Source organism: Ictidomys tridecemlineatus, chromosome 6, assembly GCF_052094955.1.
Source record: "Ictidomys tridecemlineatus isolate mIctTri1 chromosome 6, mIctTri1.hap1, whole genome shotgun sequence".
Lineage (NCBI taxonomy): Eukaryota > Metazoa > Chordata > Mammalia > Rodentia > Sciuridae > Ictidomys > Ictidomys tridecemlineatus.
Window position 1 is genome coordinate 48,667,763 of NC_135482.1, and position 22,774 is coordinate 48,690,536.

General features: G+C 38.5%; 1 protein-coding gene across 2 annotated transcripts in view; it reads right to left on the reverse strand.

The window, feature by feature from the left end:
• Positions 1-22,774, reverse strand: part of Irak3 (interleukin 1 receptor associated kinase 3) — a 56,646-nt gene that overhangs the window by 9,466 nt on the left and 24,406 nt on the right. For both annotated transcript variants that reach the window (XM_040280366.2, XM_005328708.5), the window contains exons 6-9: positions 20,569-20,633; positions 14,147-14,261; positions 13,489-13,607; positions 199-397 (exon numbers count right to left, since the gene is read on the reverse strand). In XM_040280366.2, the coding sequence (XP_040136300.1) occupies positions 199-397; positions 13,489-13,607; positions 14,147-14,261; positions 20,569-20,633 (498 nt within the window). The remainder of the gene's footprint in view (positions 1-198; positions 398-13,488; positions 13,608-14,146; positions 14,262-20,568; positions 20,634-22,774) is intronic.

Here is a 22,774-nt window from a genome sequence, read left to right on the forward strand (position 1 = left end):
GAGAGGGTTGTAGGAAGGATGGATACAATTCAAACATGACCTATGCATATATGGAAATATCACAGTGAAACCCATTAATATGTATAACTAATACGAGCTAACATTTAAAATAATAATTAATTAAAATTTCTCTTTAGAATTTAGAACATTCTTGGCAATAAACTCTCCCCTGCTTATTAGCCAGCAGTGTACACTTACAATTCCAAAGCTGTAGGTGTCTGTTTTAATGGAAAGCTTTCCTTGTCTGATATACTCTTCTGGCATGTACCACAGATGTTTCCTGCTGCTGTTGGTCACATTTATGGTAGAAATCTGATTCTCTGGGTGGGGTCGGAAGTGTGCCATGGCAAAATCAGTTAGTTTGGCTTGAAACTGATCATCCAAAAGTATGTTTGTGCTAAAATGGATCCCAAGGACAGATAAGACAAAACATTATGAAGGCTTTTCAATCAAATTCAACATGGAGAGCTCACCTCAATTCAGAGACAGATAAATAAAGTCAAACATAAATTTTCATGAACTAGACAACACTATTAAAAATTTTTTTCAAAGCATAATCTATGTGTCGTAAAAAACAAAAACAAGAACCTGACCTCTGAACAGTGGGTATTTCAAATATAAAGAGATGGTGGGTAAAGCCGAGGTTTTGTCGATAGAATAAACTAAAGTTAATCAAAGCGGCTTTTCTTGTGCTCTTCTTACACTTAATGAGAATGTGAGTTGAATTAAAACCAGCTGATTAAAATCAGCAATAATTAAGTGTCTGCTGTGTGCGTAAAGCTGTGCTGTGTAGGGCTCAGTATTTCAGCAAGAGCCACAACCCTAGAACAATTGGAGGGATAGTTGGTAGCTCCTGCTTGAATGATAGTCCTACCCCTGAGTCACATCTCTATTGCTGTTTTTGTTTTTGAGTCTTATTTAAATACAAATATCTGTGGAAGTAAAGGTGAAGTGCTTACATTCAATTTAAGCAGTTGTCTCATAAAATCCTTAATAAGCTTTGTTATGTTGGCTCAAAGTATCAGTTTACTTTTTTCTTTGAAATGCTGCTATGATGGGGGTGGGGAAGAATAAGCCAAGAAGGTTGTGCACTTCACTTGGGCAAAGCCAGCTCTGCCTTTTTCTGGTTCTGAGATTGTTAGCAGAAATTTCACCCCGAAAGCCTCAGTGCCCTCTTTCCTCACATGTGAAGTGGGGAGAATAAAAGAGCTTCTAAGCCTGATATGGGGAATATAACATGCAACTATGCCCAACCCTAATCAATGAATGGTCGCCAGGGTAAAGTTTAGTAATCAATAATGAGAGAGAAGACAGACATTGATTGATAGAGGAATGGGTTGGCCATGAGAAAGTCTCCTACTTCTCAGTTTTGCTTAGGAGTATCCAGAGCTGGCTCTTTGTCTCCTGAAACTAAAGCATTTACCACTAGGCCTCCCCGTTCAAAACACCAAGTGACATATTTGTACTACTACAAACTGTGATTAAAAGTGGTCACAGCTACTGAATAATAAGAAAGTCTTAATCCTAAACAAATACTGGAACTTAACAAAAGTTCTAAAAGTCTCTGCTGTTCTGAACAAGTAGGCATACAGGCAGAACCCAGTTCCACAGGTTTGAATTTCAGGTCTTATTACTATTCAGAGGATTCAATTATAGGGTGGGTAAGGGGAAGTCCAATGTTTAAAGCTAAGGCCTCAAGAATTCTGACTTTGTCTGGGACTGATATGACAACAGACAAAATGAAGGGACATGCCTCTCCTTTAAAGATAGAGAAAGACATGCTTTAAACTCCATTTGACTCCTCCCTCCCTATAAGGGTGGCAGGAAGATTGCAAAATCCAAAGAGCCCACCATATGCATAAGCCCTAGGGCCTGGTCACCAAGACTTGTATCAATGAGCTGGGGTAGACAGACCAATGCACAATTTTCCAGGTTGGCCAGGAGAGAAGGTAAGCAGAAACGTTCACCAACTCTCACTTCCAGGACCCAGGTTTCTGTCCCTCCTGCTGCTCCTAATCCAAGAGCCACTGCTACATACTTTGACTTCATTTCAGCACAGGGGGAAGATAGAAAAACTCTGAATGCCAGAGGTTCAATGTCTTCCTTCTCCATCCCAGCTGTAAAGAAGGCATGAAATTCTAATTTGTAATTCCAGAACCATGAGAATGCCAAAGTTGCATCTGTGAAATACTTAAAAATCCCTAAATAATTTCTAAGTACAAAAAAAGGGGAGGAGGCCAAGAACAACAAACAAAACCCATAATCTAATGCATTTATTTGACTCTCAACAAGATTCCAGCAACTGAGCAATCATACATCTGTGAATGTCAGAGGTGATCTGTGTGACCACGAACAATATGTTACTCAAAAACACCCACTGAGGACCTGGGGTCAGTGAGAGGCCATCAGTAAGATGTGGAATTATTTGAGGGCACTGCATTTACACAATGAATAGTGACACTTGGAGCAAAGACAAGTAGTTTGCCAGCAGATTTTAGTGTAGAACATAAATTTTGAGTCCAGTGATTTACTCTGTTCTAAATAAAGGTTATCGGTAGCTGGGGAAAGAAGGATATTCTGTCTTAGGAAAGTAGAAATTGCAAAAGGGCCTTCAACGATCAATTTCTACCCTGATTCTTCCCCCTGCTTCAACCTTGGAGAGAATGTTCAAACACAATGTGACTTCAGCTAACATGCAGGTCAGCTGAGTAAGTTTATACCGTGGAGTGAGGATGTACTAACAAAACAAAGACAACCTGGAACAACTAAATTCATAAAAATACAACACAAGAGGATGGCTTGCGAGTTACTGTGATCACCAAAAAAGAGACAAAAAAAAAAAAAAAACAATTTTGGTATATATCAAACGGTTCACACATTCAATTTAGTATTTCTACAATGTATTTTTTCTACCCCTTTGCCATAAAGCTCTTTACTGTGATCAAAGAGGCCATCATCTCTCTAGACAATTCTTCTAGTGGAATGACCCTTGGCTTGTACCCTGAGGAAATGGGGAGAACTCTGCACAGGTGGTGAGTTTGTATCCTAATTCTGGGGTTGTAACTCATCTATTAGGAGGGGTTTCTAGGCTAACTCTTTAGGGGGACCTGAATTTCCCCCAACAATGTTACTTTTTAGTGAGAATTGCTTTCTTTGCTCATCAGTTTGTCTCCTAATTTAGTTAAAGCCTTCAAGCCTTAAAAATAGAGCAGATGAGGGCTGGGGTTGTGCTCAGTGGTAGAGCACTCGCCTAGCATGTGTGAGGCCCTGGGTTCCATCCTCAGCACCACATAAAAATAAAGAAACAAAATAAAGGTATTATGTCCAGCTACAACTAAAAAATAAATATTTAAAAAAGTAAAGCAGATGATACATGTGGTTTCTCATGCAAAACTTGCATTTAAGTACAAAAGCCATGTTTGACATGTAAGAGTTTGACTAATTTTTAAAGATGTATGTGTGTGTCTTAAAGAGGGTTAGTGTTGCCAAGTAGCCCAGCCAAGTGTCTGCCAACCCTTAGGAAAAGTTCCAACTCCACCCAATTGACCCCTGAGAAAAAGAGGACCCAGATGGCCTCTGTGTAACAGCCTGGGGCAATGGACACCTGGGCCATGTTGTAGCCATTGCAGCACTGAGACAACTTGTCCCAGATGTCCTGCTGACGGCAGATGAGGCAACACCCAGTTTCCCCTGGACCCACAAGTGACTGGAAAGTTGCCTATGGCCCTACCCACAACTCCAGCCTGCAGGGCATTCTCCCTGGAAGAGCACGAAGCTGAAACGTTTTAGTTCCCTGTTGTGGAGCTTTCTCTTCGTTCTCCATCCAACCTCGGCAAGTCTCGAAGACAAAACTAAAACTTGTTTGTGCCTTATAAATGACTGGTGACTCCAGGCACTGTGAAAAGGCCAACTTAATAAAGAGGTTTTCCTCCTCAAAGTGTGAAACTTCAACTCTAACCTAACTAGCCCAGACTCCCTAAGCCTTGGCTTCCATGGAGGTACAAAGAGCTGGTAATGCTTACTTCACCAGCTTTTATAAGGATTAAATGGGAAAATGTTAAGTGGAGCTCAAAATGTGCTTTATAGCATGTAGGTAGACCTTGGTTCATCCTACACCCATTACCTTACCTTAAAATCCCAAGAGACTGGGTTGGGTATCTCTAGGAGTGCAAGTACACTGATATAAGTAACAACGGCACAGATTGCAGGATGGCCTGCAGACCTGAGCACCCTTAAGTTAATCAATACAATCAAAAAAATTCCAAAGACCTTCTGGGCAAACCTAAAGTAACATTTCTAGCTAATTTAAGATAACAGAGAAGGGGGAAAACAACTGTGTGTTGTGCATGCACATACATATTTATACATATTAATAAATTAATATTGAGATTTGGATACAGTGGTGGCAAATAGAATTGACAAGGGAAATTTTATTTTATGCAAAATTTAGTTGTTTTGGCATCCCTTAGAGAAAAAAATGGACATATTTGGATATCTTAAAAGAGGAAGGGAGTGGGGGTGTTTATAAAAGTCTGAGGAAACAGAATTGTTTGTATCTAAAATATTTATGAAAAATAAAAATACTGGGTTTTTTTTTAAAGCAGGAAGAGGAACACAAAGAGACTGGTTCATTAAATGAACAATCAATCAGATTTTGCATTCCCCACAGACTTCACACTCCTATTAATTATGGAGCTGGAGCCTAATCTTTCAGTCTGTACCACATCAGCCCACAGACACTCATGTCTGAACTGAAAGTAGGAGAAAGAAGAACTTGAGTCCTTAGGCAAGAGTGTCATGGTTGCTGGAAGGGGCCAGTCTATTGCTCCCTACTTCCTCTTCTCAACCACTCAATCTTTGAAGTCCTCACACAGGAAATACTCCAAGATTACTCTCCTTACTTTGGAAACATTAGTAGGAATGGAGATCTCAGATGAAAAATGCTGAGGATAAAATGCATTTCAATTTAAAATTGTTTATAAATGTGAAAACAATTAAGCTTGCTGAGGAATAGGATGGAAACAACAAGGAGGTTGACTGCTTTCAGATGCTCTTATGTGTTTTTGCAATTCAAAAACATCTTCGTTTCCTAAATAAAAATGTGAGGGTCTTTTGCCAAGAATACAGACTGCAACTCTTCAAACCGCTTTTCTTTAAATTCTTTTCTCCGTAAATTCCACCATCTGGAAGTAAATTTTGTTTATATAACGTTTTATTTGAAGAGTTCAAATCGCTAAGACATTTCTGGGCTAAATAAACTACCAGACTTGTTGAAAATACCTTTGAAATGTGGGCTTTGCTTCCTCCTGTGGGTGTTCCTCAGCTGTGTCCTTGATAGTTTCTTCCTTAGAAAGCAATTTGCTCTCAGTGCTAAAGCAAGTGAGATTGCGAATGAAGATCTTCAAGGTCTTATCTCCCTCCTCAAAGTCAGCTGCTTACTGCCATTTTCACTGGGAGTCCAACGTCGACACCTCCATATTTAAGCACATTAACTACACCTTCCTCTCCTTTCCAATATCCATGTCTGCAAATGAAGCCAATGTGCCCACAGTAATCCCAGACCTTTAATTTCTCTAATAAGAGCATGATTGTTGGGATTCACACAGACATGGAATGACACCTTCCCTTCCCACTGCCTCCATAAGACAGAGGCCAGGTCCTAATCTCTGTAAGCCTCAGCTTTCTCCTGTCAAACTGAGATAACAATAATGCCTAATCTCAGGGTTGTCAGAAGGATTAATAACAAGTTATTAGGTGGGTGTTTATGTCAAGCCTAAAATCCTTTGGCTTTCACTGAGCTCCCTAATCGGCCTGCAGTGTATCTGCCACCCTCAGTGTACTCTTAACCAGGGCAGCAGGGTAGACCATAAACTGTGCTCAGAGCCATCTTGAAATTTTCTTTCTGCAGTTCCCCTCATCTTGAAAGTATTCCCTTCTCCCTTCTTTTATCCAAATTCTCTAAGAAGCCCCAAGAATCACTTCCTCCATGAAGTTTTCACTCAACCACTGGGTTCCAGCATTTCTCCTTCCTCCCGACTCCTACTGGACAGCCTGAACTACATAGACCATCTGATTCTTAAAGGAGATCATCTCATATACTTTACATAACCATAATGCTTAATATATAGAAAAAAAACTATAATCAGTGACATAATCCAGTTTCTTAAAGAGGGTTAGAAACCAGAATAGGCTGAGACCTCTCATCATGGAAATGGCAAATATGTGGCCCAACTGTTGCCAAAACATCCTCCCAAATTATTGCAGACATAACTAATCAAGTTCAGAAAGCATCTACCCTAGATTTCCTTTCCATACTACACTTGGGAAATCATGACCAAACAATCCAAGATGGGATGTGAGATTAAATTGATTTGTTATGGCTGCTATAGTATACTGATTCTTTTTCAGATGAGGTAAATGAGGCCCACCTAGTTACATAACTTGTTCTATATAAAATAACTTAATGGCAGAGCCAGGACTAAATCCTTGCCCTCTTATTTCCTTGTTGTTTGTTCTTTTGATTCACTGCAGTTCACTTTAAAAAACAAACAATAACAACAACAAAAAACTATTTATTCAGCTTCATGAATAAAACGCTAAGAAACTGAACTGTTGATTACAAAGAATGATGAACTTTTCTCTCTTTTTTCTTTAACTGTATTTAGGTGATTCTAGAGGCAAAATCAATTAAAGGGTGAGTCACAGGATTTTACCTCAATGAAAAAAAGAAGTTCTGATAATTAGAACTGCACTCAAATAGAGCAGGATCCCCATGTGCTGGCCTCTCCAGGATAGCCAGAGTCCAACGCAGGTTGGATGAAACACTTAAGAGGTAAAAGAGCCAAGTCTTACATTAGGTACAAGAAAATGCTGCTTAATGCCAGGCCATGGGCTGTACTTTCTATGTATTAACACACATTTCCTCCTCACAACCACGGAAGGAGGTATAATAGTGCCCAGATCCAGATGAGGAAGGAGAATGAGCCTCAGGGAATTAAGTGATTTGCCCAAGGTCACATACTAGAAACTAATGGAACAGGGATTTGTATCAAGATTTGTGTGACCCCACCTTTCTTTTTAATACTAGGGTTTGAACCTAGGGGCACTTTACCCCTCAGCAACATCCCCCATCTTTTTGAATTTTTATTCTGAGACAGGGTCTTGCCAGGTTGCTAAGGGACTCCCTAAGTTGCTGAGACTGACTTTGAACTTGGGTTCTGCCAGCTTCAGCCTCTTGGGGCACAGGATTCTAGGCATGCTCCACTATACCTGGCTCCAAAGGCCATCCTCTTAACCAGTGATGAGAGACAAGGATAACACTGAGATCATTGGGGTAACTGCTAAATAAAGGGGAAGGACAGAGAAAAGACTGAGGTAAAGGTGTTTTTGGAAACCACATGTTTGGGGACTTTTTCCTAGGGGTCACTCTAGGGTGTGAAGGTGGCTAGAGGTGTCTCCCTATATGTATCTGAATTCAGAAACTGACTAGGGTAAAGCTTGGTCAGGATTTAAGAGAATTTAGGGATCTTGTCATTCTCTTATAAGTGGAACTCAGAGCAAAAACAGGCAGGTGTACATTCAAATAATTGTAAAGCAAAAAATCAACTTGAGATCATCCTGGTTGGCTCTGAATACGAAAATAAGCAAATTGTGATCAGACAATGTGAGGTAGACTGGGCTTGAACCCAGAGGTCCTGTGCTCTTCCAACAACATCATCTTCTCTCCTCCCCAATGACAAGATTTCATTTTGCTGAGACAATAGGTGTGAGTCATACTTTGAGTACCAGGCTGCTAAATAATTACTTTATAATCTTCATGTTTAAAGTTACTTTAAAAATCTCAAACCTGTAAGATTATCAAGCTTTTGTCTAAACAGAATTAATTATAGAGAATGACTGAAATGATAAACATTCATTTGGTAACTAGAGACTGTCTCAAGAGAAAAAGATCTGATACCAAGTTATTTTTTCTTCTAATAAGATTTATTTTCAACATAAGAGTAGAGTATACTCTTTAGACAAGTTTCTTAAAATCACAGACTAGAAGTAAAAAATAAGCCATACTCTCTGAATCCAAATAAAGTATTGTTGATATTTAGGTATGTTTTACATTTAATCTTTTAAAAATAAATGAATTTGTAGTTCTACAAAGTTATAATTACATTCATATATACTACTTCAATTTGCCTTTTTCCATTTAATCTCACCTTATACACATTGTTCCATGTTATTTCCTACTATTAATAACATTACTTAAAATTGTTAAATGATTGATGATAAAGTCTTCTGTGATCCATTAATCTGAAATCCAAATACAGAAAGGAAAATACAGGTAATAATAACTTCCATTTCCCACTTCTCCAGCAAAAGCACAGCCCTGACTTACTCATGGAAAAGGTCACAGTTTAACATAGATTTTGAGATGCCCTTTTTTGAGCCAATTATCAGGGATGTACAATAAAAATGGCATCCCTCCTAGAAGCTGTCTTTCCTTAAGAAAGATTTTAAAAATTAATATGAGAAAGGCAGAAGAGTCCAGGATCACAGACTTTCTTAAAAGCATTAGGATGAAGGCCAAGACTCAGGGAAGTCTAGGTTCAAAGAAAAGTGAAGGGTTCACTAAAAGAGATAAGGGAGGGTAACCTTGGCCAGTTCAATTTGGCAGGACAGCTGGGGTCTGAATGTTATTAACCATCTTACAGATGCTCAGTGGCCTGAGTTAACTGAATCGATCTCATTGCAGTTCTCCAAGAACAATTCTACAAATCACCAAATGAGAGGGGGAAATCTACGATTAGAGATGGCATTAATTGACATCTTTGATGACATCTCAGCAGAAAAGCAGGTTCAATAGCTGTGGAAGAGGCTGATTTGCTCTGGAAAAGGAACTTGATGAACCTTGTGAACCCACAAATCTTTCAAACGAACATCCACAGCCTTGAAACTCCTCACTCTGACACATGCCTGGGTAGATGTTGTTTATAGATGGACTATGTTAAAATCCTCAAACTCTTTGAAAACACAGTATACCAGTTAGTTTTCATCACTGTGACAAAATACTTGATGGTAAACAACTTAAAATAGAAAATTTTTACTTTGGCTTATGGTTTCAGAGGCTCTAACCTGTGTTTGCTTGTCCTCGTTGCTTTGGGCCTCTGGTGGCATGGTAGATCATGGTGGGAGCATGTGACAGAGGAGGCCTGCTCACCTCATGCTAGGTGGGATGCAAAGGGAGAAACAAGAAATGGCCAGGGTCCTAATATCCCCTTTAAGGCAGGCCCCCATGACCTAACTTCCCTCTACTAGGCCCCACCTCCTAAAGATTCCAATACCTCCCAAGAGTGCCACCGGTAGGGACAAGGTCTTCAACATGTTTGCCTTTGGGGAACACCCAAGATCCAAACCATAACACCTAAAGACACATCAGCAACCTTCCCTCCAAATGAAAAAGTATATGTTGCTAATTGCATTTCCAGTTCAAGTCCTCCATCTTGCATCATATCGTGCTTATTTTTTTTTTGTCAGATCTCTTCTGTTACTCTATGTGTTTATTATCGACTGTGCATTCTGCCCAGTGATGTTATTTAAGGTATTTCATAGTTTGCACAACCAGACAAGTACCAAGATACTGGCCTAGAAGAACTGGTCTCCTTTTAAGTTGCAAGAGCATCAAAGACATTCCAGAACATCCATATTCCCACCTGTATCCCAATAAGCCTTGGAGCCTCTCTTTAGAGCCTGCTTATCAAACCTAGTTCCTCAGCCTAGATAGCACTCAAGGACCTATCCAATCCTTTACCCACTATATTCCTTATTTTTCTCCAATTTGACTTTACCTTATCTGCCAATCCTGCCCTTTCTTCTCCAACCAACACATCTTCCTTGCTTTTATTATACACTCGGCAATTCTCTACTCTGTTCCCTTGAAAAAAATCATTGCCTCCACCAGGAAGATTCTCTTCCCCTTCTTTCAACCAGTCCACAGCTGTGACCCACTTCCTCCAAGACTTAGCTTGAAACTCTTCAACTACAGGAAGCCTTCTCAGACCATCCACATATGGCGCATGTTTTTTTAATGTAAATTTTTAAAAAATTTATATATGACAGCGGAATGCATTACAATTCCTATTACATATATAGAGCACGATTTTTTATATCTCTGGTTGTATACATAGTACATTCACACCAAGTCGTGTCTTCATACATGTTCTTTGGATGGTAATGATCACCTCATTCCACCATCATTAATTACCCCATGCCCCCTCCCTTCCCTCCCAACCCCTCTGCCCTATCTAGAGTTCGTCTATTCCTCCCATGCTCCTGCTCCCTATCCCATGTGATTTGAATGAACGTGATTCTTAGGATGTTTAACGAGCACATATTAAGATAGAGTGATTTTTCTTAACATAGAGCTTAGGTTGCGGGTATATTTTTCAAATCCAATAAATTGATGATGGAGATAAGTACAAGACTCGTAAGTAAAAGGACTGGTCAGCTACCACATCATTTGGCCTCTGCCACTGTTATGCCTGCCATTTCAGCCCCAACCATAACAGGACTTACTATCTGATGAGTGTGAACTCTTTGCTAAGCATCAAACATACCTTACATTATTTGAACTTTAGGAACACAGCTGCTGTTCTATTATTACCATTTACACAGGGAGAAACTGAGTCCAAGGAAAGTTCAGCAAGTTGCTCAGAATCACATTTACAGTGGACGATCTACTTCTAAAATCAAGTCTCTGGTGTACACATTAGAGAAGACTGAGTTATGAGAGATGAATGGAAGAAGTATGAGAAGGGAAATGCATGAGAAAGAAAAATCCTTGGGTCACCTTTTTTAGAGCTCTATTCAGTCAACTCTCCCTCCATAACTGTGGTGGCTGCGTGTTGGTCTCCCCTCTCTATCATCCCTGCCCAGTGCTCCCTTGGGTTCCAGGGAGGCTCTTCTTTTCCAGCAGACAGGGTTGGCAGCTGAGCCCAATATAGAAACTGTCCTTGGTAGAAGGAACCCACCTCACTCAAGTTACAGTCCCACTCTAGGACTGGTCAGGCACAGGGGTGCAAAGAGCCACACATCCTGCCTAACTTTGGGATAGCTTAGAAGACCCATCCCAGCTTCAGTGCTTCCTGGGATGCTGGCTGAGGCCTCAGAGACAATATCCCAGCTCCATCTCTCCGCCTGCCAAGTTCTGCTGTCCTCCTGACTTTCTTACATTTGTTGTTTCTGAGAAGTCTCCCTAAAAATATCCTGCTGTTGAGACTCTCCATCTGAGCCTATTTATTGGGGACCTACCTGAAAGCATGAACCAACAGTGAGAAAGTGGGGATCAGGGTCCACAATTGTGTTCTCACCAACACTAGGAGAGAGAGGATGGGCAGGCACACCCCAACCATTGCTGCGACCAGCACAGCCAAACTAGCAGGTTTTGACGAGGGGCAATAGGAGATTAGAAAAAATAGTCAACACACGCAGATCTTGAAGATAAAACAGCTGGGGTCAGGCGGAGCACTGCTCACTGATGGAGAAGCAGGTCTAAAAAATTACACCAGCAATCTTTATTATATATGTCTCTAAATCAGATTAAAGACTGTGCAAGCATTATTCTTTGTATTCATGAAATTTACAGAGTTAACAACAGTATGCAGTTATTTCCTCAGTTACATTCTACAGCTGCAATGTGCAGTGTTAGGAGCATTGTGCAGCAATGTTAGGAGCATTGTGCAGCTCTCAAGAAAGTCTATTGTTTAAAGTTAATAATTCCAGGGCAGATTCAGGAGTAGCAGTATTGGTATTGGTAAATATTGTGGCTATCTTAACAAGGAAGTTCCCTCATTCCCAGGAGCTGCCCTGCCTGAGAATAAGGCTGAAGCTGATAAGACTCTAGCATGGAGGACATCTCCATAGCAACGGGGCATCCTATGCCATTGCACAGAAACTTTCCCAGTCACCAAGTATGCCACAGCCATGAAGTCATCAGGGACCCCAATCTCAGACACTGGTTTCCCAATCACTGTCACCACTCTCCCCAAACCACCTCACCCTGGGACAGGCACTGGGAAGTAGGCAGAGTCTGCATCTGCTTCCCTCCCACACTGAGGCCACTTTGCTCCAGCATGTGGCTCTGCTGGTCCCTCTCTCTCCCACCAAGAACCAGAACTTCAATGTCCTCTCCTTCCTCACCTCTATCTCCTGCTAACTCTTGCTTCAGGAAAGGATTTGATGAACTTAGTCACACCAAGGAAATTTAATAAAATCAATGTATTACCATGTGGGATTTAAAATAAACTAATGCTTACTTTAAGTTAAACTAATGAAAGAGTATATAGAGCAAAATTCCAGAAACTTATTCATTCAGTAAAACATATACTTGAGCACCTACTATACCAGTGTTGGTTGCAATCCATAGACGGGGGATAATTTTCGGTTGGGGATGACCACATCGGCCCACTGGAACCAATGCCAATGGGTGACTCCATCAACCCCTGAGACTTGCACTGGCCCTCCATGTCTAGGTTCTGCAAGGGTGCATCAACATTATGCTGACTCTAGGGAGCCACCAGCAGCTGATGAATTTCCACACTACAACAGGAACAGACATCTGTGGGTAGTTCCCACTTCTCCCTTAGGACTAAGTAAAAATCTAAAGAGTTTTCATGTGGAGTTCATTTCCATAAAAACAAATAAGCAATCAGCTCTTCTTCTGTTCAAGTCAAAAGTATACTAACAGCTCTTCCCCCCCCAAAAAAAAATAGTAGAAAATGGTCCAAAAGAGGCAGCACCCTTCTCAATTCAGTCTCCCCTAATATTTAGCAAAGGGACTGTTCATGGACTTTTCTATAGGTTCAAGATGAAGGGCACACAGGAAAAATTCACCAGGGGGATTTTCCTATAGGGTATATATGTTATCTAAATGAGGCATTATGTCCGCTGATAAAGAAAGAAAGGAGACTCTGCTTCTGACTTTCTCATATTAGAAGTGAACACTAGGGCTGCTACTTGTCCTGCTACCTATTTATATATGAAGGTATGAGACAGCAGGCTCAGTGGGATAAGCAAGACATCAGATTAAAGGACCAAGAATTTTAATTGCTGTTTTCTACTGTAATCTTAGAAATCCCTTACTTTTTCCCTAAACCTCATTTTAAAAGAGGGAGGAGATTAGTCCAAGTTCATGTCACATCCTGCTATCAGGAATAATTAATAAAGTACACAGAATTGTTCCTTAGGAATTCCCAAAGATAACATAACCTCTCTCTTTGCCAATATAAATGCAGCTTTTTAAAAACTCTGATAGACACATTTTCATTTATACAAATGTTTGATTTTTCATACTTAGATGAGAATTCTGCATATACCCATAGGTATATGAAGAATACCCATACATACCAGGAAAACTATAGTCAGAAAATAGTGTGAAGGATGACTCACCTGTGATGATGAAAGGGACTAGGAGGTGTGATTTAAAGCTCTGGGGTCAATTACCTTGATATATTGCCACAGATGACTGAGCACGGCTGGGTGTTGTGCAAGTACCCAACTGCTTTGGACACTCCTATTAATATACTGATTCGAATTTGCCAAGAGAGTGCAGCCGTGTTACCCTAAAAGACAACAAACATCATTGGTTTCATTGCACTTTCTGAGTACAAGCTATCTATGTATTCATGACATGGAAGCATGCTACAATACAAGCAGGGGTGAAGCGGGGTGAGGGGTGAATTAACATTTTGGCTTATTACAACCTATTTTTAATTCCAGATGTGTTTCCTGTATTACCAATAATTGTTAAAGGTCTGTCTATAGATGAGGGAAATACCACAAAATTTTTATTATTAACTTAATCAGAATATAGCTAGTGGATGGGGTTGGGGGTGTAGCTCAAGGGTAGAGCCCCTGCTTAGCATGCACAAGGCCCTGGGTTGATCCCCAGAAGCACAAAACAATGACATGAAAATGTGGCTAGTAAGATGATGCTGTTTAAAAGTTCATTAAGTAAGATTTTATTTGTGGCACAATAGTGTGGGTAATTGGTGGTGATTCTTTCAGATACCCTCATCTGGCCTCCCAGCTTCCCCAGAAGGCTGTGGCAGCTTATCCCCAGGCCTTAGAGGGCCAGAGGACAATGGCAGATGTGACTTACTACACACTGTAATCTGTCAAAAAGTGTTCCATTCCTCATATATGGATAAACCAGGCAAAACTTCTCAGTCTCTGTAAAATACGCAGTCAGCTCCAGTATGTTTGGATGACGAAACCTTGAAACACAAGATTTTTAGAGCCATCAAACTGTTTATTCAAATAAGTCATGAGTAATATTTTGGAGTGGTAAGAAGAGTGGGGAATAAGACAAAAACACATAAATTCAGCCAACAGAAAAGTAATTTCAATGGACACAGACTTGCTTTCTAAATTGGTCTATGGAGTTCAACAAATACTACATAACTCTGTTATCATGCAAATAAAAATAAAATTTCCAAATACAAGGCAGAAATTTTAAATAGTAAAATTTTCTTAAGATCTGAGGTTTTAGAAGTTTTATAAAAAATAGACAACACTGATATTAATTTGTTTTTATTTACATGAAACAAAACATGGCTATTATGTAAATAGATAAAGGTAAACCAACTGGGATTGCTCATTTGACTAATTTAAGTACACAAGTGTAGGTCAAGCCACCCAAATATAGGAGTACAGAAGACCATTCAAGTGTCTATTGAGCTTGCTAGGTCAGATGCTGGGTTACACAGACCAAAAGAGACAACACCTGCTATTCACAAAGCTTGCACTGTTATCAAAAATCCACAAAATGAGTAAAGTTCGATGTTGAAAAATATATCACTCAATTTAAATAACAGACTTTATATCCCCATAGTATATATTTCTCCGGCTCCTTTCCTAATTGATTAGGCTACTAATAAAAGTTCTACTCCCTGAGTGTATGTATCATTGCTACAAAGAACAGTGGAACCCAGGTAACCACTATCAACATAAAACATGTGAAGCTCACACACATTGCAAACTCAGTTTAATCCAATCATTATCTATTGAATACTTGCTATGTCCTGGGCATTGGTGGGGATATTAAGATAAATTAAGCTGCAAAAAAAATGGTTCTATTTATAAAGGCGTATTATTTGTTTCTTTAGTAACAGAAGTCCTATAAACACACACACACATACACACACACACACACACACACACACACACACACACACACACCCCACCACCACCAATGGGCTTCCCCAGGAATGAGAAGGCGACTCCTCCAGTTGATTTCTTACTCCTGGAAGGTTGCATAAACAGCCAACTTACTGGGTTTTGTGCAGTGTGGTAGCCAAAAGATTTGTTGCATCCTTCCTTGATTCTATACCCTGAGTGAGTTTACATTCCCTTATTTCTCATATAATTTGTACAGATATATCTTGTGTGTTTTTTATCCCTGTTACTTCAACAAAGGAACCATGCCTGTGTACCTGTGTACACATACACATACAAAAACACACAGACTTTTATTTTTAACTATGTCAAAAACTTCTATGATACGAGGTCCTTATACCTATTATGATTCAGACCAAATCTATAAAACGAAAAGAAATTGATGAGGTATATTTAGCTGCTTAAACAGTTGATCTATACCACTAGTTGGCTGATTGTCCTGCAACTTAAAATTCAAAGAGAAAAATGTTTTGAAAGGCAGCAGACGGCAGACATCATACAGACCCAGTCATGGCCTGGTGTTCTGCTTTTTTGCCCACAGAATAGAAACAATCATTTTCTTATTTTTAAATAGTACTGATCAAGCAGAAATACAGATACTGCAGAAGTCAGCAAGAATGGGACCTGGAGACATCATGGAGTCTAAGGGCTCAGGCCACCCGTGCTTTCTCTACAAGTTTTTCAGTCCGTAAGTTATATAGATCTGAAGGTCCGTAGTTTTGAAATCGACTCAGCAAGCATCCCTGAATGCCTACTGCAGACAAAATGCTGAAAGTGGCTCCTAGTGTAGTAGAGCAGACAGACTTGAGTGGCAGATTTGATCTGCACTTGAATCTCTCTGGTCTTTTTCCAGCTGTGTAGACTTGGGCAAGTTATTTTGTCTCCCTGTGGACTGACTGTAAGATAAATTATTCTCTTCTTTCCCTTCCCTTAAGGAAGGAAGAGGAGGAGAAAGAGCAGCAGTAAAAGCAGCAGAAGTCATATTCTAAGGAGTTTGTAAATCTATATAAGTAGTTTCCTCAATACTAAACCTTAAAAACTCCTTTAGGACTTGGCTTAGATGTGCATCTTCCTAGAAACCCATTCTGCTGCTCACCTCCAGGTTCTCATCCTTTCCTCCTCTATATTTTCTCACATTATCACTTACTTTAGTGAAACTACCCATCTACTTATGAACTTCTCTCCCAAGCCCATTTCAGACTGTATAGTATAAGAGAAGGCTTCCCTTAGTAACATCTCAGTGTCTGAGAAGAGGAAGACTAAAGATGATTTAGGAAATAAATTGTACCTCGTAGAAAATCTAGGATTTTCCTGAGTTTCCTCTTCTTCAAAATGGGGATCTATAATAGAATTTAACTCATAGGACTGTTGTGAGAATTAATGCATTAATACACATAAAGCACTTGGAATAGTTCCTAACACTAAATAAATATTAATAAAATGAATAATAATAACAGTACCTCATGAATATTCAACAACATAAATTTAATCCTCCCAAGATTATTTTGGGAACCCAGTAAACACTTCAGGATTGTTTCAAAAGAAACAGACAAGCTGTAGTTCATTTGTAAAATACCTCATCAGATAAACCAAATGGATTAGATATATGAGTGTGAGAAATCAAACTATAAAAGTATTAGGAAAAAATGGGAGGATTATTTTATAACCATTTAGTAAAGACAGATTACCAAAAAAAAAAAAAAAACTTAGAATCCACTAAAAAGGATAAACTCAACTACTATAAAAATCATTTCTACTTGGCAAAAAGTAGTATAAGCAAAGACAAAATGATAGTATGGTAAAAATAATTTATATCTATTATCATAAAAATAGTCTAATTTTTTCATATATATATGATATATATATACATATATATATGTATATATAGTATTTTATACACACACACACACACATACAAAATCTTCCTTCAACCCATTAAGAGAAAAACTAATAACCTAATTTTTTAAATGGGCAAAGGATGTTATCAGATATCAAAAAAGGAGGTATATATTTTTTAAGGATTGTGATTCTCACTCAGAAAAAGGAATTGAAACTACACTGAGATTTCTCTCTCTAGATAAGGCTCAAATAAGTTTATAAACAAAAGAGAAGACATTACAACTGATACCACAGAAACAAAAAGTATCATAAAAAACTATTATGAACAGCATGTGCCAACAAACTATAACTTAGAAGAAATAGATCAAATCCTAAAAACCTACAGTGTACTAAAACAGAATCATGAAGAAACAGAAAATCTGAACAGACTAGTAATGATGGAGATTGATTCAGTCATCAAAAGCCTTCCAAAAAAGAGAAAAAGAAAAGGAACAGGAGGGATTCAGAGGTGAATTCTGTCAAGCATTTAAGGTGAATTCTATCAAAATCTTCCCAAAAATTGAAGAGGAGGAAACATTTACCAATTTGCCTTACTAGGACCAGCATTAATTATCCTAATAACAAAGGACCCTACAAGAAAAGGAAATTACAGAGTCAACATCACTGGTGACCATACATGCAAAACTTCTAGCAACCCAAATGCAATAGAACATTAAAAGGATCATATACCATGACCAAGTGCAGTTTAACCTTGGGATTCAAGAATGATTCAACATGTACAAATCAACACATCATCCATCACCTTAGCAAAAAGAAGGAGGAAATTCATATGATCCTTTCAATAGATATAGAAAAGCATTTAACAAAATTCAATATCCCTTCACAATAAAACTCTCCACAAATGAGGTACCAAAGGAATGTACTTCAATATAATAAAGGCCATATAGGATAAGCCCACAGCTAACATCATACTCAGTGGTAAAAATATGAAAGCTTTTTCTCTAAGATCAGGAACAAGCCAAGAATGTCCACTCTTGTCATTTCTATTTAACATGGTCCTGGATATCCTATCTAGAGCAATAAAGCAAGAAAAAGAAATTAGAAATATACAAATTGGAGAGGAGGACATTACATTAGCTGTTCGCAGATGACATGATCTTATACATAGAAAACCCTAAAGAGTCCACTAAAAAAAACTGTTAGAATTAATGAACAAATTCACCAGATTTTCCTGATATAAAAATTAATATACAAAAGGCAGTTACGCTTCTAAACAATAGTAATAAACTATCTGAAGCAGAAATTAATAAAAACTCCCATTTATAATAGTATCATAAAAGTATAATACACTGAGGAATCAATTGAACCAAGGAAGTGATAAATCTGTAAGACAGTGATTAAAGAAATCAGACACAGTAAATGGAAAGATATCAAATACACAAGAATTGGAAAAAATTGTGAAAATACATTTACCACCCAAAATGATCTACAGATTCAATGTAATTCCTATCAAAATTCCAATGGCTTTTTTTACAGAAATAAAAAAACAATTCTAAAATTCATATGAAACCATGAAAGACCCCAGTCAAAGTCAATTTTGAGAAAGAACAAACAAAGCCAAAGACATCCGCTCTCCAACTTTAAACTGCATTACTAAGCTGTAGCAATCAAAATAGTATGTACTGTTTGGGAATACAACAGAGTCCCCAAATGAACCTATAAACATATATAGTCAAACAGTCTTTGACGAGGGTGCTATTATGGTCTAGACATGGTATCCTCCAAAAGCTCATATGTGAGATAATGCAAGAAAGTTCAGAGGTGAAATGATTGGGTTTTAAAAGCCTTTACCTAATCATTGTGTTAATCCACTTGAATGGATTGACTGGGCAGTGACTGAAGGCAAGTAGGGTGTGGCTGACGGTAGTGTGGTCATTGGGGGTGTCCCTTTGGGGTATATGTTTGGCTGAGCTTAGTCTCTGTCTCTCTGCTTCCTGGTGCCATGTTCTGAGCTGCTTTCCTCCGTCACTTTCTTCTACCATGATGTACTACGCCTCACCTTGAGCCCTGAGGAATGGAGCTGGCTACCTAGGGATTGAGACCTCTGAAACCATGAGCCGCCAAATAAACTTTTCCTCCTCTAATTTGTTCTCATTATGTCTTTTGGTCATGGCTCACTAAAACAGATGCCAAAAATACACGAAGGGAAAAGAAAGGTCTTTTTAATGAATGGCATTAGGAAAATTGGATACCACTTATAAAACAATGAAGTTGGACTTGTCAGACATCATACACAAAAATCAACTAAAAATGCACTGAAGACTGAAACCATAAAGCTCCCAGAAACAAGTACAGGGAAAAAATCTCTCTGACACAGTTTAAATTTTTTTTTTTATTTTTGATATGGCATAAAGAGAACAGGCTTTCCTGTTGCAACTTTATTTTTAAATAAAGGATTAGAAAAAAAAATCTCTCAACAGGAGAGAGGAACAGTATAGCACAGAACATGAAAATGAACAATGTACTAATGCTACATTTTGTGTAAAAGAAGGGAAATAAAACACAATGTGTGTTTGCCTGTGCATAAAATATCTCTCATTCACAAGAAACTAATAACACTGTTGCCTTGGAAAAAAAATCAGTCCGGTAGTGATGGAAAAGCTTATCTTCAATTGCTCTTTTATATTTTTTGGAATTTTGAAATGTCTGAATATCATTGTCATAAGCAAATAAATAAAACTTCAATGTAAAAACCTACTATTGCAATTTTGAATCCAGTTCTTTATTGACTAAATGATATCAAGTTTTAATGTCTAGCCTCTAATATTTTGATTTCTGGTCTTGGGTATAAAAGGGAGAGAATTCAGCACAATATCTTACTCCCCACCTGCCTTTCCACCCCTCACTTTACATATCTATGCAGAAAACATCTGAAAAGGGCCTTTTCTGTTTATAAAGGGTGATGAGTGAGCTCTCCAGGGGTAGGGGCCTCCACTGAGGATGCACAGCTGCAGATATGAATATAGAGGACAATGAAGTCATTTAAATTTGTCTCTGAGGACTCTTGATTCACGAATGAATTCCCAGAAAATAATATGCACATCAAAAGCCCTTGATTTCTTTGTCTAAAATTCTCTTTCTGAAGACAGTTATACTGAGGAAACAGCTTCTAGACTGCAATGTCTCTGAGGAAGGGGAACAGAGTGCCATATATATAGTTCGAATGTTTGAAGAATTACTATTCAGGCATGTTAGTCACACACGATTTAACCCACTTTCTCGTGACAGTTTCTTGTTCAAATATGTTCAAGTGAATTATGTAAATGGTCTATTTTTAAATGTACTTTCAGGAATATACTGAAGCAGATGTCGAAAACCTACAGACTGTTGGAATATCCAACCCCCGTTAATTAAATGCCAACGACGCTATGCGCTGTGCTGTAGAATCAAAGATGAACATAGATGAACCCCAGACAAGAGGGGGGATTCCAGACAAAATATACTCACAGTAGTAAAACTTCAAGCTCAGATAAAAATCTCTTCCAGTGTTTCTTAGATTCCATTTTTTTCTCCTAGATATTATATAGAAAAGATAAAAATAAAATTAAGAAAAGGGTCTCTATTTCTGGGACTCTTAACCCAGAGTCTACAGTTTTCCTGAAATTAGATCAGCTTTTTATTATAAATGCATTTGGAGATTTTTTTATGAGGAGAGGATCCTTAGATTTCATCAAATTCTCAAGAATCCATTAACCCCAACACAGATTTAGAGCCGCTACTCTTGAATTAAGTTTTTCATGTGATATATCATGTTGTCAAATTTTATATTCAAACTCTTTGGAACCATATTTTCACACATTTAAATAAATTCAGAAGTATTATATGTGTCTTCAAGGAAAATCCCCTGACAGAAACTTCTCACTTGATCTCACAAAGACTTCAATTTATGTCATCTGTATTATCCTGCAAGTGGTCACTAATCTGATATTTATGAATTTGGTCATTTGGATGTATCAATTCACATTTACCTTTACACACTTTTGAAGAGATGAGCCTACTAATCAAGTCAAAGTGTGAATTCTTACTACAAACAAGCTTCAGAAGCTAGCCTAGAGTCTGACATGTGAATAAATGAATACTGAAAAAATTAATAAATTCAATAATCTTGTAGTGAGCACCTACTTTGTGCCTGACATTGTTGTTGATGCCTTCAAACATGTTATGTGGCTGCATGTCCCTTGGTCTCAGGTTCCTAAACTCTATCATGAAAGAGTTAAATTAAGTATGCTTCTAGGTTGTACCATCTCAAGGTTCTCATTTGCAAACTACTATAGAGGGAAGAATTTTTGGAGTTCTTTCCTCAGAAATAAAAACAGAAATTCAACAGAAATTCTGGAAGCTATTTTCCAAGTAAAATCAGAAACAATAAACTAGGCTAAGAAATCACTGCTAAGAACTACTTTATCAAATTTTATGTCAGCCGTCCTGAGTGTCAAGTAGATTTGGTCTGGGGCCCATCCCTACTGATTGCTATTTATGACTTTCTGTTCATTCACTAAATCTCCCTAAAGTCAGAGTTTTCTTAATCTGAAAAATGAACACTTTTGTGTTTCTGCTAATATAGCACTCGCACTTTGCTGCTTCAAGTTTGGTTTATGCACAAAAATCTTCAACTACACTGGGAGGTGTTAAGAAACACTGAATCTAATACTGGGCTCCTCCTTGGATCTACTCAGTCAAAATCAGCACTGTAAGATGACTAATAGGTGATACTGTGCACATGAAATTCCTACTTCAGGCCTTCTGTGAAAGGTTCTTGAAGGCAATGTCCCAATGTTACAAAACTGCATGTCTTCAAAAAGTGTTCTGTGGCCAAGGCTTCATTAAGTGCTCTCATTTTTCCTGGTAAGTGTATATGAATGTGTGTGTGTGTGTGTGTGTGTGGAGAGGGGGTGGGGAGTGGCTGGTTGGTTGGCTGCGCTTTAGGTTAGAAGGCAGGCGGAAATAAAAGTAGAGGGCAAAAGTCCCAGAATACTTCCACTTACTACCTTAAAATGTAGGGTAGGACCAGGGACACAGGAGTTTGTACAGTCCTTTGCAGTATCTAGGTCTTCTTACTCTACTGTTTAGCAACTAAATTCTTGAAAAGGACATATGGGCTTCATTCGGTTCATCTAACAAACATTTACTGAGCAACTACTATGGAAAGCCCCTGGAATAAGGCCTGGATACATGGCCCAATAAGAGTTCTTCAAAAAAAAGCCAATTTATCCACTGGGAGAAGCAAATGAAGAAATCAATACTACAAAATAACAGAAACCACACCCAAACCACACTAGAGCGGTAAGAGGCTATGAAGGAAAACTAGCTGTGTGGGAGACAAGAATGAATGGAATATCTACAGGCAAGAACATCCTATTCTAAAGTCAAACTAAGGGAAAGGAAACTCCCCAAAGGAGTGTGATTTGTTGGCAGCTGCAGAGAGATGAGAGGACATTTGGGGAGGTGGCCCTAGGGCTCAACCACAAATGAGGCCAGGGCCAGTGACACATGGGCATGAATAAACGGGCTTCAGTTAGAGCAACCACATTTTATGTTTTGAATGGTTTTTCCAGTAGAATTTTTTTTTATTAGATTCTTCATGTTTACAGGAATTTTGAGATGTCTATATAGCATTAGTGGCACAAGATGCAATGTGGAGAAATAAAAAAAA